The following is a 17700-nucleotide window of genomic DNA, read 5'->3' on the forward strand; positions in this document are numbered from 1 at the left end:
ATCATCTCAGGGTATTTGTTCCTAAGAGCTTATGTTGCTATTACATTTCTCATTCAAAATATTAAATTTCCTTTATTTCTAAATTTTTCTATTAGTCTCCTCCGATGCAATGAATGTTCAGTGTTATCAAAGTGGACCAAACCATAGGGAAGGTTTTCCTGTAGATTGTAATTATTGTTGTTTAAATATAGGATCTTTAGAGACAGTTTATAATGTTATATGCTCATGGCTTATAAACACAGACTGTATGACCACTAGACATATGGTCATTCTAGAATGTTTGAAACAAAGTCTGAGTATATTTTATTCTGAAAAATCAGTTGTCTCAAGCATCTTTGTGTGGGTGCCATTCTATGCAATATTGTTGAGTATTTTATTATTGATGTCAGTCACTATATTTAGTAAAATGGGTGTTTTTCTCATTTTCTTTCAATGGAATTTTTACAAGGTTCTATAATAACCTTTCTTTTTCCAGATGGCATATCTACAAAGCTGACATCTCTCTCTCTTGCTGTTTATGTTTAATTATAAAATAGGTATTGAATGTTTGCCAGCTTAGAGATCTTATACACTGTCAATTGGTGTATGATTAGAAAGTCCACCTTATGTCACCAATTCCAGACTGCAATGTTTTCTGGGACACAGACAGCATCCTAAGTGCCATAATATTCTCGAGAAGGACAGTAAGGTTGTGTTCTCTCCATTTTAGGAAACAGTGGCCCTGCTGAGCTTTGCTCATGTTTAATGAAGTCTGCAAGGGGACCATTGGCTTGGAGTTGAGGGAAGTGTCCTGGGGAACATCACCTCTTTGGTGATGTCTCTTCTCTGGCCTGGGTCACAGCTCATAAGTGTACACAGCATCCATTACAACCTTCTGACCTGCATGAACGTAGAAGAAAGTAGAAAAAGGAGGAAGGAGCAGGGAAGGAAACTACCATTTGTTAAATGTCTACTAAGTGCAGGCATTGTGTAGATAAGCTGAAATACATATAACACACATATGGGATGGAGACATATAGTGCCACTTGAGCAGCACAAAAGCCCTGTGATATACATATTATTTCTTTATTTATACACCAAACCAGGCTCAAAGAGCTTAAAAGTTTGGTCCTAGATCTCCCTGAGGGTCATTTGCTGATTTTTAAACTTGTGCTTTCTGCCTGTGATTGTGTGTTTTTGTTGCTGTTGTATAGTTACTTAGTGGTTTTATTTTACATGGCACCACAAGGCCTCTCTAAGGTTTGCTGCTGCGCTGTCCTCCTCTATTACTGCAGGGGTTTGCTGGCTTAGAATGAACTAAGGAAGTGGGAGCAGCAGAGGGGGATGCTGCTAGAGAAGAAGTGTAGGACCAGACTGAGAAGTCTTGTCTGCTAGGGTCCGGAGTTGGGGCTTGTCCTGTGAAAGCAGGAGCCACCACACTGATTGAACTTGGAATTCCAAAAAGGTCACATTTTCTGTGTGTAGAAACTGGATTGGGGCCCTGGATGGTTGGCTCAGTGGTAGAGTGTTGGCCTGATGTGTGGAACTCCCAGGTTCGATTCCCGGTCAGGATACATGGGAGGAACAACCATCTGCTTCTCCACCTTTCCCCTTCTCTTTCTCTCTCTTTCTCTCTCCCCTCCTCTCCTGCAGCCATGGCTGAAATGGTATGAGCAATTTGGCTCGAGGTGCTGAGGATGGCTCCATGGCCTTGCCTCTGGCACTGAAATGGCTCCATTCGGAGCAACTGGCCCAGATGAGCAGAGTATTATCTCCAAGTGGGCCTGCCAGGTGGATTCCAGTTGGGGCGCATGCTGGAGTCTGTCTCTCCCCGCTTCCCTGCCTTCCTGCCTCTCACAGAAAGAAAGAAAGAAAGAAAGAAAGAAAGAAAGAAAGAAAGAAAGAAAGAAAGAAAGAAAGAAAGAAAGAAGGGAGGGAGGGAGGGAGGGAGGGAGGGAGGGAGGGAGGGAGGGAGGGAAGGAAGGAAGGAAGGAAGGAAGGAAGGAAGGAAGGAAGGAAGAAAGAAAGAAAGAAAGAAAGAAAGAAAGAAAGAAAGAAAGAAAGAAAGAAAAGAGAAGAAAAGAAAGAAGGAAAGGAAAGGAAATGGATTGGAGGCAACTGGTAAGGGATAGTTCTCTTACCTGTATGATTTTATCTGTAAAAGAGAGGAAAGAGATGAGATAAATAGGGCTGTATATGTTATTTTATCCTTTGTGCTCTACTAAATTAAATAAAGTATTGAAATTAAATAAAAACTGTTCTCTCATGTTGGAAAAAAAGGAATTTAAAAACAATTTGGTCTAATGATGAGGAAATATCAGACAAACCCAAACTGAAGGACATTCTATAAAATAAGTGGTCTGTACTTTTAAGGAAAGAAATAGTCCGAGGAACATTTTAGATTCAAAGAAATTGGACATGACAATCAAATATAGCAAGTGAACCTGGATTGCATTCTGGACTTGACATCTGTTTTTTCTTTAAGCCATAAAAAATTTGCTGAGACTACTGGCACAATCTGAGTATCTTTACAAAGATAATAGTATTTTTTGTCCATCACCATTTATCCCCCGCACCCTCTTCTACCTCCCCACACCCTTTCCCTCAGTAGTAGTGTATTATTAATGGTCATAATTTGTTCATTGATATTGTATCAATGTTATAACTTTTTATAAGTACATTGGTTATGTTAGAAAATATCTCTGTTTTTAGGAAATATACACCGAAAATTATTTCAAGGTGAAGTGGTATCAGTCAGGTCTGCAAACTTGCTGTCAAATATTACAGAAAAAAACTGGTATATATTTCTAGAGGGGAATGATAAAGCATTTATAATAACATGTCAGTTTTTGGAGAATTTGGGTGAATGGTGTATGGTCATTCTCTGTACTATATTTGTAACATTTCTGTATGTCTGAAATTATTTCAAAATAAATTTTTTTTCTTTATTTTATTGAGAGGAGGGGAGGCCGAGAGACAGACTTCTGCATGCGCCCCGACTGGGATCCACCAAGCAAGCCCACCCAGGGGGCAATGCTTTGCCCATCTGGGGCATTGCTCTGTTGCTCAGGAGCTGAGCTCTTCTTAGGCCCTGACCTGGAGGCCATGGCTACAGGAGGGGAAGAAAGAGAGAGGGAAAGAGAGAGGAGGGGGGAAGGAGTGCAGAAGCAGATGGTCACTTCTCCTGTGTGCCCTGACCAGTAATTGAACTCGGGACATCCATATGCTGGGCTGACACTCTACCACTGAGCCAACTGGCCAGGGCCCAAAGTAAAATTTTAAAAATAATTTGATGAAATGAGGAGGAAGAGAAATGGATCAGGTGGCTCTGCCTCCTGTCCCAGGAGGCCTGGCATGAGGTTCTTGGTGAGGGGGCTACTTGCCCACACTGAACACAGTTGTGGGGGCTTCTGGAAACCAGTTCTGAGGTCTGGCCTCCTGTGTGACCCCCAGTTTGGGAGAGGTTCATTTTCTTCCTAGCCCTGTTTCCTTCACTTCTTCCCTCTCATCCTCCATTCCCAAAGCTGACCTTTGTCAAGGATTGGGGTGTCACCAGGCCATGTTTTTCTACTTTTCCAAACTTATATGTGTAAGGAATAGTTACAAAGTTCATTGAACTAATGAACTCTTAAGACTGAGAGGCAGGAGGAAAATGAGCTGGATTAAGGCAAGGAATGTAGGCCAAGTGAAGCTCTCACTAGGGACCTTTGCAAGAATTGGGAAGCTCAGTAGAAATGAGAGCAAATGCCACAAAAATGATTTACATATTTAAAAGAAAAGTTTTACATTTTTTATGTTTGACTAAGAGTGTTTGATTTAAATGTGTTACAGATTAAACTGTCCTTCAGGGCCAGAGGTGAAATGTGACCTCCATCCTAAGTAATTCTCTCTGTTACTGCCCGAGGGAAGGGAAGAGCCTCCCGGCTGCGAAGGGCCTTGGCTTGGAGAGGACAGTTGTAGAAGACAGGAAACTGTAGGACCATGACCTCTGACAGCACAAAAGAAATGCGGGATGGTGTCAATTCCTGATGTAGGAACTGAAAGTAGGAGGAGAGGTGGGAGAAGGTAGCAAGTGGAGGAGGATTTGAAAATCTCACAAGAGAGCTCTTTGCTGATGCAGTTCTGCACTTAGCAGAGAAGGAATTTTAATCAAATGTGGTAGTTCTCAAACATACAGTAAGCATTCACAGAATTTGGCTCTTGTTTTGCTGTAGCTTTAAGAAACAATTTTTGATAGAAATTGAACGAAGTTTAGTACAAACAAGTGCAGATGGACAACATGTTAAAAAGAAGGGGAAAAAAAGAGAATGTTCCTATTCCATTCCCTCTAATCTCTGCCTTCCAACCAGTAACCAGAATTAATGCTATTCCTAAAGAAGATGGTCTCTGTATCCTAATTGAAGACTTTTTCACAGAGTAAAAGTAGGCGAATGTACTTAATAAATTGCCTTGGCCATTTTTTAAAGCAAATGTTTGGTCCTTTTAGATCGTGTAAGAAGATAACAAAGGAAAGAAATTAAACCTAGGTCCTAGGCAATTACGTGAAGACTAGTTTTCTGCTTGGAGGGGACATAGAAATGAAGCAAAGTGAGAAGAGGAGAGATGAAATTAGAACAATCAAAATAATTCCAAACAACCCAGTGGTCAATTCAAAACCTTGAGGTCCTGTCAACTCAGAAACTATTACTTTTTTAATATCTTATATAAATTATGACATGTCCTTACAGTGGAATGCTTTGTGGTCATTTCCAAGGAGATATCTAAAGCAGATCATTGAGATAATTCTAGTTCTTAAGCAAATAATGTATAGTGCATAAAAAATTTAAAAAACCTGGCTCTAGCCAGTAGCTTAGTTGATAGAGTGTTGGCCCGGTGTATGGACATCCTGGGTTTGATTCCCAGTCAGGGCACACAGAAGAAGTGACCATCTGCTTCTCCCCCCTCTCTTTCCCCCTTTTCTCCCTCTTCCCCTCCCACAGCCACTGGCTCAGTTGATTTGAGCATGTCCCCAGGTACTGAGGATAGCTCCATTTGAGTGCATCAGCCTCAAGCACTAAAAATAGGTCAGTACCTGAGCATTGGCCCCAGATGGGGCCAATGGATCCTGGTCAGGGGGTATGTGGGAGTCTGCCTCACTATCTCCCCCCCTCCCCTCACCTAAAAAATAAAAGATAAGAGAAAGTAAAAGTACAAATACAGAATTACTAACACTATTCATGTCAGGGTAAGTATGAAGAGTGCAGAAAGATTTTCTGTTTAGATGACATCACATACTTTCACAATCTTAAAAGACAGGCATGGGCAAAAGTGGGTTTACAGTTGTTTGTATGGGAAAAAAATGCAAATTATTACAATAGCTTTGTTAACCCAAAAGAATATCACTCACAACTGTAAACCTACTTTTTACCATTCCTGTATTTTCAAGTTCATGTTTATTAATTTTTATAATGGAAAAAAAACCAATAAGGGTATTTACATTTTGAAAAAGAAATTATCAATGGTGAAATGTTTAAAAAGCAGGTAAGGAAGGGGTTTTGTTGCAAAGTTATATTAAAAATTAGGCTGCCCTGGCCGGTTGGCTCAGCGGTAGAGCGTCGGCCTAGCGTGCGGAGGACCTGGGTTCGATTCCCGGCCAGGGCACACAGGAGAAGCGCACATTTGCTTCTCCACCCCTCCGCCGCGCTTTCCTCTCTGTCTCTCTCTTCCCCTCCCGCAGCCAAGGCTCCATTGGAGCAAAGATGGCCCGGGCGCTGGGGATGGCTCTGTGGCCTCTGCCTCAGGCGCTAGAGTGGCTCTGGTCGCAACATGGCGACGCCCAGGATGGGCAGAGCATCGCCCCTGGTGGGCGTGCCGGGTGGATCCCGGTCAGGCGCATGCGGGAGTCTGTCTGACTGTCTCTCCCTGTTTCCAGCTTCAGAAAAATGAAAAAAAAAATTAGGCTAAATAGGACCAGAGAAGCGCAGCATCCATTAGAAAGCAAGGAGAGAAATACTCTAGTCTAGGCAGCCCATCCGGATAAGACACATGGAATGGCGCTGTGAACTGTTAGCCTGTATTTTCAGCATGTACCATGAACCACCCTCCCTAAAATGGCGTGACTTTAAAACTTGGCTGTGCCTCATTCATCTTTGTATCTCCACCCAAAGTGAGTGGTTCAGTAAACGATGCTAGACTGAGCTCAGAGGACTGAGCGAGTGGGTCAATAAGGGAGGAAGAGTGTGTGCTATGAGCCAAGTGTTCCTTACCGCAGCCTTAAAACTTATTCTAGTAAAATCTCAGAGAAGAAAAAAATGTGAAATACGAAGGTGAAAAAAATATCCTCTGGCATCTGCCCAAGTGTCTTTCTTTTGCTATGCTTCAGTTTTTCTTTTTCTTTTTCTTTTTTTTTCCAGAGAAAGAGAGAGTCAGAGAGAGGGATAAATAGGGACAGACAGAAAGGAACAGAAAGAGATGAGAAGCATCAATCATCAGTTTTTCGTTGTGACACCTTAGTTGTTCATTGATTGCTTTCTCATATGTGCCTTAACCGTGGGCCTTCAGCAGACTGAGTGACCCCTTGCTCGAGCCAGTGACCTTGGGTCCAAGCTGGTGAGCTTTACTCAAACCAGATGAGCCCACGCTCAAGCTGGCGACCTCAGGGTCTCGAACCTGGGTCTTCCGCATCCCAGTCTGATGCTCTATCCACTGCGCCACCGCCTGGTCAGGCTTCAGTTTTTCTTAACCAGATTAAACTATGTCAAGTTTTTACCAGTTATACTGTTTCTTTTGTTATTTTCTTGCACATTTCAACCCACCTGCCACCACATCCCAAGAGACAAGAGACGTCCTCTGTGATCCTTCCACCCTTGCCTTTGCCTTTGCTTCGTTTACTGTGTCACCACATTGATTCTCACACAGACTCCAGTTAGGGCCCTGACTCTCCACTTGAAACTCTCCTGCATTCACTTCTAGGTCTTTTTCTTTTTCACTGAAGGCACAGAGTGATGTCCTGATTCCGTTCTGAGTTTGCCGTTTCTAGATTCGTGTCTGTCTGGCACCACAGGACCTCTTCTGGGCCGTGAGCACAGTAACTTAAACGTCCATAACAATCCAGTGCTGGTGCTCAGAAAGGCAATGGCAGGTGGTCTGTGGTTCTGAACTCTTGGCGCCATGGGTCACAGGAGGAGTCTGGTGAATGCTGTGTACCAGGGGTCCCCAAACTTTTTACACAGGGGGCCAGTTCACTGTCCCTCAGACCGTTGGAGGGCCGGACTATAAAAAAAAACTATGAACAAATCCCTATGCACACTGCACATATCTTATTTTAAAGTAAAAAAACAAAATGGGAACAAATACAATATTTAAAATAAAGAACAAGTAAATTTAAATCAACAAACTGACCAGTATTTCAATGGGAACTAAAAATAAGACAGCCCCCTTCTTTTGGGGGTAAAATTAATATAAGACAGGGTCTTACAATAGGGGAAACATGGTGTGTAGTAATGTGGGGGGAGACTTTTGGGCAAAGGGAGGTTATAGGGGTCATTATGTTGTACATTTGGGGGAATATGAGGGCCATTGTACTGTGTAGTAATGGTTATAGTGCTTTGCATTTCTTTTTCTTCCTACTTCTGCTGTTATTTCACACTGCTTCCAGTGATGTGGGGCGCCACAGCCGCAAACCAGATGTGCGTCATATGACACGCTTCTGGAGCCGTGACGTGTGCATCCTGCATCACCGGAAGTAGTACTGTACATGAGCAACGCCTCCACATACAGTACTGCAGGAGCACATCCGCATCCTGTGCTCCTCTCACTGACCACCAATGAAGGAGGTGCCCCTTCCGGAAGTGCGAAGTGCGGCAGGGGCTGGATAAATGGCCTCAGGGGGACCGCATGCGGCCCAAAGGCTGTAGTTTGGGGACCCTTGCTGTGTATCCTCTTCATAGAAAAGTGTCCATACTGGAAAAATTGTGGGAACAGTTCCAGGGAGCACACAGTCCATCCAAAGCCCGTTTATGTCCCCAAAGATTATACATCCCTGGATCTGACACTCTGTTTTAGGATAGAAAAAAAAATAGTTTGCTGGAAACTAAAGTACAATTAGGTAAAGAAAAATATATTTCTAGCATTCTCTTCCTGGAAAGAAAGAAGCACAACAAACCAAAGATAAGCCAAGCTATTGTGTTGCATTTATTAGCAGGTATTAGAACTTGAAGGAGCAGTTTGTTAATATAACAAATTATACACTGCCTACTTGGGTGGCTCTAAAGCCTTTGGCGTTAAGTCGTTTAGGTTTAGGGGTGTGTGTGTGCATGTGTGTGTTTTAAACAACTCACAGAACTTAATTTTTAAAATATATATCTAAAAGAAAGAATTTCATCTCCAAATTTATCTTTTATATATTATATAAATTTATATATTTATATTTCACGTGCATAGATATTGTTAAATATATTGTTATATCTTTGTTCCTTTTGGTATTTTGGACACTAACCTTTTAATGTTACTGGTCCTTTTTCAGGGTGGACAAGCTTCATTTATACCATTTCTGGAAATGTGTATATTGGTAAGTGATGTTTATGTTGCTTTGGGTTCAATTGCAATATAATTTAAACTACTGCAGGGGAGGAAAGGTAAGATGTCATTGAATATTTTTCATGTAATTGAATACTAAACCTCCTCCTGTCTAGCACCAGCTTTCTCTACATCCTAGTGCGTACTTGTACACCCAGGGTAGGACACTTCTCAGCTTCCAGCATGTTCAGAGAGGGAGAAAAATACAAACACCAGTCATGACATCAGCCATTTTACTGTGGCCTGTGTGCAAATATGAGGTCCAGGCATGATTATGTACGTTGACAATTTGCTAACATTTTGACAACCTCCATACTGATAAAGGGATGGAGCTCTAACAGGCTCCAAGGGAAGCAAGAATCTATCATCTCCTGTGAAGTGGAAGGAGGTTTTCTCTTAATCTAAGGGTAGTATATGCGTCATTTGTTGAGTCTAGTCTAGAAGGGATGTTCAAGACTCAACCAACTCTTACTTTATAGATGAGAAAAGTAAAGTCCAAAGATAGCTATTTAATTTGCCAGGGTTAAATCCAGGACTAGAACAAGTACTCCTCAATCCCACTCCCTACACTCCTCCCCACATTCTTTGTACAATGACATGCAGTAACCATACCACCAGCTTGTCATCCGAACTCATCAGGGCTCTCTGACCAACTTCCAACTGTCAGTGGTGTTTCTGTCTCTTGGGCTGAGTCTTCTCTGAAACCTGCTGCTTTGCCCCATTCAGGGCTGGAGAATCACCATTCCTGGAAGCTATCTCACCCCTAAAGTGGGATAACTCTGAGGCCTGTGTGTGAGACCTTTTCCTAGAGTGTCCTGTGGGATTATGTCAAGCAGCCTACAGTGGGTGGATGTTTGATAACACCCTTTGTTGTCTGCCTTCCCTGTCCTAACCTTCTTGTACTAATATTTCCTAGGACCACCTCCCAAGTAAACTCCTTGCACTCAAATATGCATGTAAGACTATGCTTCTGGGAAAATCTAAAGTAAGAGAACCAGCTTCCCTTCTCCCTTTCCTGCCTCTCCTGGACAGTGAAGCGTGGTTTGGATGGGGGTGGAGCAGAGCATCTGACTACTCCCAGGTTGCAAGCCAACAATCCAGTTTCTGAGACTAACTTGAGTCGGGTGCTTACCACTCCACTCCGGCAAGCTAGCCTCCTCAACAGGGAACTTCCTGGGGCCCTAACATGGCCACCTCCTCGGGCAATCCACTTCCAGCCCTAGACAGATGGCTTACTGATAACAGCTTCTCAGGGTTTGAAGGCACTCAGAGCCACTTAAACCATTTTTTTTATCTTCTCCAAAAGGGGTGTTCAACTGCCTGACATATTTTCTGGGAAATCATGGTAACACCAAACCATGTGTTTTGATTTGATACAGCAGAAATGGGCTTAGTTCCCCTTTCATTGAATAGCATTTCAATTATGAGTCAGAAGCAAAATTCATTTATTTTAGCATTTGATAAAATGTGAAAAAATTTATAGCAGTATCACAAACCCATATGCATACACATTAAACTATATTAACCATCTGGAAGAGATGAAACACCATTTTTTTATGATCTTTCTGACAATCTTTAGTATCACATAGTTCTTTATAAAAATGGAGAGTAGGAACCATTTTTATGGAGATAACATCCCAAACCCATGATTTCAAGGGAAACAAAATAATCTGCACAAATGGAAAGTAATAAGGAAAGCACATGATTCCTAAGGTGGTAAGGATGCCAGAAATGTTTGTGTATAATGAGAAAAAACAAGGGTAACAAATTTTTTGTAAAGAGCCAGATAGCAAATATTTTCATGACTGTTGGCCATTCAGTTTCAACTGCAATGATGTATTCCTGCCTTTGTTGCGTAAAAGCAGGCACAACTAACTCAGAAACAATTGGGGTGGCTATTCCAATGAAGCTGTATTTATGACCACTGAAAGGTGAATTGCATATATTTCTCATCTGTTACTATTACTGAACTACAAGGGTTTGTTTGCCTGCATACATCAAAGCCCAACAAGACATGAACAGGAGTTTATATCAAAAAAGCAAAGGTTTATTCAGGAAATGGCGCCAAGTCAGAGGCACAGTTGAGTCAGACCTCTAACATCTGGCTCCTTGTGGCTTCCACAGAATGGGTTATATATGGGAAAAATCATTAATCTTGGGGACAGAAGGAGTTAGGATCATGGCCTCTATTGATTGGTCAGCACTAAGTAGGGGTTGCTGATCCGTGCATCTGGTCCTGATGTCAGCCGTGACGTCACTCTGTCTGGTTTTGCAAGGGTGTGGTCTGTGGGGTCATTCTGCTTTTCTGGGCCTGGAGCTGAAACACAACCCAGGCCTAGATGTTATTTTTAGTTTGACTAAAACTCGGCTTCTGAGGTCAACAGACACAAGGCTTTGTTACTAAAGCTGTTGATGCTGCACTGAGGGTTTAGTGATTAAGGGAGTGGATGAGTGGACATGCGAGGAGGAAGGAGGCAGGTGAGTCAGGGTGCTTGATGAGGCCAGTTAGGATCAAAAAGAAAGGAAGGAAAAGTCACATTACAGAAATGAAGATTCTACAGTTACATTATGAAATACTACTCTTGATATTTTTCAACCATTTAAAAATGTAAAAACCTTTATTATCTTGTAGGCACTGCAAAACTTACATTTGATTTTGGTTTAAATACTGTTGTAAGGATAAAGAAGAGGAAAATTAACAAATATTTCAAAACCTGTTTTAATCAGTAGTTTTATGATAGACCTTTAGTCCAAGAATTTACAAGTTTAAAGGTGAAGAATGACTTGCACATCTGTTTGTTTTTCTGTAGGTGAGGCATATTTTCCTGAGTCTTCTCTACTTACTGGCTTGATCCCCCCTCATGACCATGAGCCACAAGTGTAAAACATCTGGCAGGAAATGAGGTCACAGTCTGTAGCGTGGGAGTGAACTTGCTTCTGTCCAGAGTAAGCTGGACCTTGGAGAGAATCTAGCTCCAAAAACAGGCCTTTTGGGACTTTGCTTTATCCAATGAGTGACTGACCAGATGACCTCATTTGAATATTATCCCTTTACTTTCCTCCTTCTCACCTCCTAATAGAGATGTTAATGAGAAAAACAAAAGGGAAAAAAACAAATCACTAGAGAAAAAAAGAAATGACAAAGCAGACATAGCTGTTGAATATATATATATATATATATATATATATATATATATATATATACACACCTGTTTATAAAATCTATAGAGGGAATCCAGAAAATGCTTTCTGACTTTACTGCCTCAATTTTATCTTGTAAAAACCAGGATGGCACCTGCCAGCCACAGATGGTAAGAGCTGATAAGCAAGTAATTATCTCTTTCAAAATGTCAAGCACCTTTGTTCTGTTTAAATAAGTATTATATATTCATATACTTTGTGCATTGGGCTGGAATAAATAGACAGCACTTTGGACTCAGAAAATAATCCGGAGAGATTACTTAAAATAGATATTTCGGAGGACTATTAAAAATATTAATTTCCCTGGCCAAGTTGCTCAGTTGGTAAGAGCGTTGTCCTAATACTCCAGGGTTGCAGGTTCAATCTCCAGTCAGGACACATACAAGAATCAACCAATGAGTGCATGAATGAGTGGAACAACAAATCAATGTTTTTTTCTCTCTCTCTCTCTTTCCCTCTCTCTCTCTCCCTCATCCTCCCTCCCTCCTCCTCTCTCTCTCCCTTCCTTCCTCTCTCTAAAATCAGTCAATTTTTTTTAAATTTAGAAATATGAATTGACACAGGAAGTGCTTAAAAGATGAACATCAACAGATTTAGCTTGGGCCTGACCTGTGGTGGCACAGTAGATAACGTATCAACCTGGAACACTGAGGTCACCGGTTCGAAACCCTGGGCTTGCCTGGTCAAGGCGCATATAGGAGTTGATGCTTCCTGCTCCTCTCCCCTTCCTCTCTCTTTCCTCTCTAAAATGAATAAATAAAATCTAAAAACAACAGACTTAGTCTGAGTATACAATAAACAGGTGGAGTTTTGAATAGTAGAAAATGCTAGATATTAACTAGCTATCTAAGTTAGCCTGACATTTTAAACTTCAAAGTGAGCATGGTGATGCCATGTAATTGCCTTCTAATAACATCCTGAAGAAGAAAAGGAGTTAACAGAAATAAAATGAGTAGAATTAATTCGTTTTTATTTTAAAAAGTATGTACTTGAGATGTCTTATGCTTTTCTGTGATCTTCTTAATTTTTGATAGTTTTTTTTCAAGCCTCTTAAGCTGACTGTTAAACAGTAGCTTTAAAAATTGTTCAAGAGCCTAAGTGGTGGCCCAGTGGATAGAGTGTCAGACTGGGATGCAGAGTACCCAGCTTCAAAACCCAAGGTCGCTGGCTTGAGCAAGGGGTCACTGGCTCAGCTGTAGCCACCCCCCCAACCAGTCAAGGCACATATGAGAAAGCAATCAATGAACAACTGAGGTACCACAACAAAGAACTGATGCTTCTCATCTTTCTCCTTTCCTGTATGTCTGTCCCTCTTTCTGTCTTTCTCTGTCTCTCTCTCTCACTGAAAAAAATTGTGCGAGAGAGGAGAGATCTTTGACATAATCTTTTACTGAGGCAGCAAGTTCTTTGATCAGCCTTCAGCTAAAATCTTTGCAGTATATAATTTTAAAAATCCAAAGAAAATGAAAACTACATGGTCAGAAAACTAACAGATCTCAAGGATACTAGCACTGATATCCTTCCTTGTAGCTGTGATGAAAATGACATTACGCATGAACATGGAGATCAAAAGAATAGAAAAATTTACATCTTGTATCCCTGAAGCTTGGAACAGTGTATCAGTCCTGATGACAGTTCCCTAGAAGGACCATTTTCAAGTATACTGTTGAGGCTTAGAAAATATATTTAGAGATCTAAAAATATTTGTCTTTGGTTATTGATCTGACATCTAACTGGCTTATAGGGGTAGTAAAATGTTTCAAACTTATTTGAATAAGTAATTAGTCATGCTAAGTTTGTGCTCAGTTCTTTGCCTCTGGTTCTGAACAGTATTGTATTAAGAAGTTTGACAGGCCCCTGGATCTCAAGAAAGGTGAGGAAACACACAAGAAGCCCTCTGAACTGACCTCCAGTTACCTAAAACAAACTGCACTGACCTGTGTGCTTCATCCCAAAGTGAATACTGTGAATGAGGTGCCTGAACACCCAGGATGATCGGCTCCCCTGGCTACCTGCCCATTGCTACTTCCTCCTGCCAAATACAAGACCTGCCCTCAAATCTGTTTATGCCAGTTGCATCAATAATTGCAGTTATGCAATTTAATTAAACAACATGTTAATTAACAAAATAATTGTTTTGTGAAGAGAGAGTTTGTGAATTGTGTGAAAAGAGAGTTAGTTTTTCTAGAACAACTAAGTCAAATGCTTTGCAAACATGAATTGCTCAAGTAGAGCCTTGAATTAGTGTGGGAGAAATGACAGTAAAAGATTGGGGGAAACTATAATAGTCAAGAAGGATTTCAGTGGCCCATGTATGTATGCCTTATAAGGAAAGCTGTTTCTTCAATCCAAACAGCAGACCTACCGTGGCTTTATTTCTTCAAAGTGCCAAATGAAGGCAGTTACACTTTAATTTAAAGTAAAATGTTTTAAGACAGTTTGTCTTTTTTTCATTAATGATGTTGGTCGAATCAGATAAGAAGGTTGCAACTATATGTAGAAAATTGATGCTATCAAAATCAGTGATGGAAACGCCACAGCGTGTAGATTAGAGTAAATGGGACGGCAGTTCTTACCAAGAGCAGAAAAAGAAGGAAATCTAGCTTGTGTGGCCAAGCTGCACAGCAGTTGCTCACGCACCAAAGGTGCAGCACTAGCTCTCAAATGTGTTTTAAAGTCTTTTGCCCTTTTATGACTGTTTAGGCAAACAAAAATGTTTGTAATTCAGTTGTTTTCAGTTAAATCTTCCTCAACTGAACGATTAGATTTAACATTCTTGGCGAAGCTTCTCAGTGGAAACTATTTATTATCTGATTTGGCTCTATATATTGTTGAAAGTAGTCAGAAACAATGAAATCTATTTTGGGGGCTTATTTCAGGCTCAGCAGATAACCAGATGGGTGAAATAGTAAGAAATGGCGTGAAGATAGAATCAGTCTTTGTTTTCTGTGTTCCTGTTTTAAATATTTCATAAAAGAATACGGCAGCTAAAGCACACTTTGAATGATTAACCTGGAAACCTGACTCCAGTACCTACAAGAAAAGGCTCCCTGTATGGGGAGCCTTTCAAATGGGCTCTTCAGAATCAACAGTGTGCTTCCTCTCCTAGATCAGCAAGGACAGTAAGGAGAAATGGCATTTCATATCAAGTTGGAATGAGAGCTCTTTGGAAAACATGGAGTCTGTTTCTAAATAAAAGCCAATGAACACCATAGTCAAGCAAGCACCTGATAGGAGGTGCAGAGCAATCCCAATCCAGCCTTCTTTTTGAGAGCTGTCTCTTGCTAGCGCACTCCATTAAAATAGAGGGAAGGGGCTGTATAAATTGTTTGGGTCTCTGTATCAGGAACCATCCTGCATGATAAAATTAGGGGCCAGGAGTAGACCATGTGAGTAAATGGGTGTTACATATGAATTAATTGAATGTAAAGACATGGTTCATTGCTCCCAATCAATCTCAGTAAAGCACACTTAAAAAAAATGCTGCTCCATATCATAGTTAAAAATATTACCAGACTTCAAATGAAATTATTCTTAGATTTCCAAAACTCTTTTATTGCCAAATCCTTGCATGAGTGGAAAATCAACGGAATTCTATCATTCATTTCCATAGTATTTGTTGACTTAAATCTTGGATGAAGAAGAAACCTTTAGTGATATGCTGGGATTGGCTCCTGCCAGCTTGCAGGAGCTGGTTGTGTACCTCTTCCCTGACCTCATATCAGTAATTTGAAATTGGTCACAGTGGGACCATTTACACTGCAGATAGTGGCACACACTACAAATCAGATGTGCTATCCTGTCCTTGTCTTCGAAACCTCTACCTGTGGGACATAAATTCTTAATCTTTTTTGTCCTATTGACCCTTTTGACATTTGTTAAGGCCCCGCTCTGAATGATATATTTTTAAACATTTATTGATTGATTATAGCGAGAGGAGGGAGAGAGAGAGAGAGAGAGGAATGTCGATCTGTTCCTGTGTGTGCCCTGACCAGGGATCAAACTGACAGCCTCTGTACTTCAGGACGATGCTCTAACCAGCCAAGTCAGGGCAGAGTGATAAATTTTTCTAACTCAATGAAGTCATTAAAATGTGAAAAGAACAAGTTTATGATATAGTTATATGTGTGCTTCTCTAATGGCATTTGAAGTAACATGATTCAGCAGTCAGTCTACTCTAAATTTTAAGTAGTGATTAACTGTATTTCTAGACATCTGCAAAACTGCAATGTGATATAAAAACATCTTTTGTTTCTACTGGATACAAACTTAATTGGTCCAGCTAATACTACTGTACATTATTGGCTACCTTCATAACGGAAGGAAAGGTCACTTTTCAGTTAGGTGTTAGTGAAACTTAAGATGTAACTTATCTCCCACGCAAGTTTGTGATTGCTCTGAACTCTGTCCACAGATACCTTGGGAATACACTCTTGCACTATTAGAATCCTAGTTCATGTTTGTGAGCATCAGAACGAACCCCGTTGCTTCATATAGGTTATCTCCAAAGTGGAGGATTTCCCAAAAAAATGTACTTATATCTGGACTCCAAGCAATATTCACAAATTATGTTTCTGTTCATATAAATCCTCAAGTTACGGTCTTTGTTTCAATAAACACTTCCTTATTGATTATTATTGTCCTGAAGGTGTATCCCCCTAGACATCATTATGGGCTTCTCACCCTGCCTAGAATCTTCTCTCTATTGTTGGTTTGGCTGTTCTCTCCTGCTTTGGCTTCTCCATTCTCTAGCCTACTCTTGAAGAACCACTGCTATAATCTTCAGGTCACTCCATTATTCGGCTCCTAGTGAGAATCATGTTAGATTCTTCTCTCTCCCAATGTTTCAAAATCTTTTAGATTCTTCTCAACTCTACCTCACACCATCCCTATCTTTGACCACTCTCTCAGTTCAGCCTATAATTCATTTTCACTTTGACTGTTACAATAAACTCCTAATAGGTCATCCTAACTTCACCCTTACCCCCTTCAATTTATTTTATTCTCTGCTCCCAGAGTTGCTTCTCCAAGACACAGGTCTGACCATTTCTCACACACACACACAAACACACTTTCATCAAAGGTCCTCCATTTTATATGGATAAACATGGCCGTCAAGACTCACTTTGATCTCCTTTTCCATCTACTTTTTTCCCATCCACTTTTTCCTCAGTCTTCTCAGAAGAATATTCTAGCAATTGTAAAAACCCACCATTCCCCCAGAGATGCGCTGAACATTCACAGAACCTTACCTTTGCACAATCTGTCCTCTTGTTTAGAATGCCCTTCATCCTAGCCATGTATTTTGTAGGTCTTTCTAGTCCTGTAGAGCTGTTCAAGTCTTGACCCCTCCGCAAAAATTCCCTAAGGTCCCTAGATCTGAATTAGCCCCTTCAGTCTCTGTACTCTCATTGAACTTTGCTTGTTACTTGATTGCTGCCTTTAAGCACAATTTTATTTATTTACTTATATTTTTAAATAAATTTTTATTAATGTTAATGGGGTGACATTAATAAATCAGGGTACATATATTCAAAGAAAACATGTCCAGGTTATCTTGTCATTCAATTACGTTGCATACCCATCGCCCAGAGTCAGATTGCCCTCCGTCACCCTCTATCTAGTTTTCTTAGTGCACCTCCCCCTCCCCCTTCCCCCTCTCCCTCCTTCCCTCCTGCATCCTCCCTCCCCCCACCCCTGGTAACCACCACACTCTTGTCCATGTCTCTTAGTCTCGTTTTTATGTCCCACCAATGTATGGAATCATGTAGTTCTTGGTTTTTTCTGATTTACTTATTTTACTTCGTATAATGTTATCAAGTTCCCACCATTTTGTTGTAAATGATCCGATGTCATCATTTCTTATGGCTGAGTAGTATTCCATAGTGTATATGTGCCACATCTTCTTTATCCAGTCTTCTATTGAAGGGCTTTTTGGTTGTTTCCATGTCTTGGCCACTGTGA

At 40.8% G+C, this 17700-nt stretch overlaps 1 protein-coding gene across 3 annotated transcripts in view; it reads left to right on the forward strand.

The window, feature by feature from the left end:
- The window catches only part of PIR (pirin), a 97371-nt gene that overhangs the window by 66755 nt on the left and 12916 nt on the right, over nucleotides 1-17700 (forward strand). For all 3 annotated transcript variants that reach the window (XM_066249727.1, XM_066249728.1, XM_066249729.1), the window contains exon 7: nucleotides 8483-8527. In XM_066249727.1, the coding sequence (XP_066105824.1) occupies nucleotides 8483-8527 (45 nt within the window). The remainder of the gene's footprint in view (nucleotides 1-8482; nucleotides 8528-17700) is intronic.

This window comes from Saccopteryx bilineata, chromosome X (genome assembly GCF_036850765.1).
Source record: "Saccopteryx bilineata isolate mSacBil1 chromosome X, mSacBil1_pri_phased_curated, whole genome shotgun sequence".
In the NCBI taxonomy this organism is placed as follows: Eukaryota; Metazoa; Chordata; class Mammalia; order Chiroptera; family Emballonuridae; genus Saccopteryx; species Saccopteryx bilineata.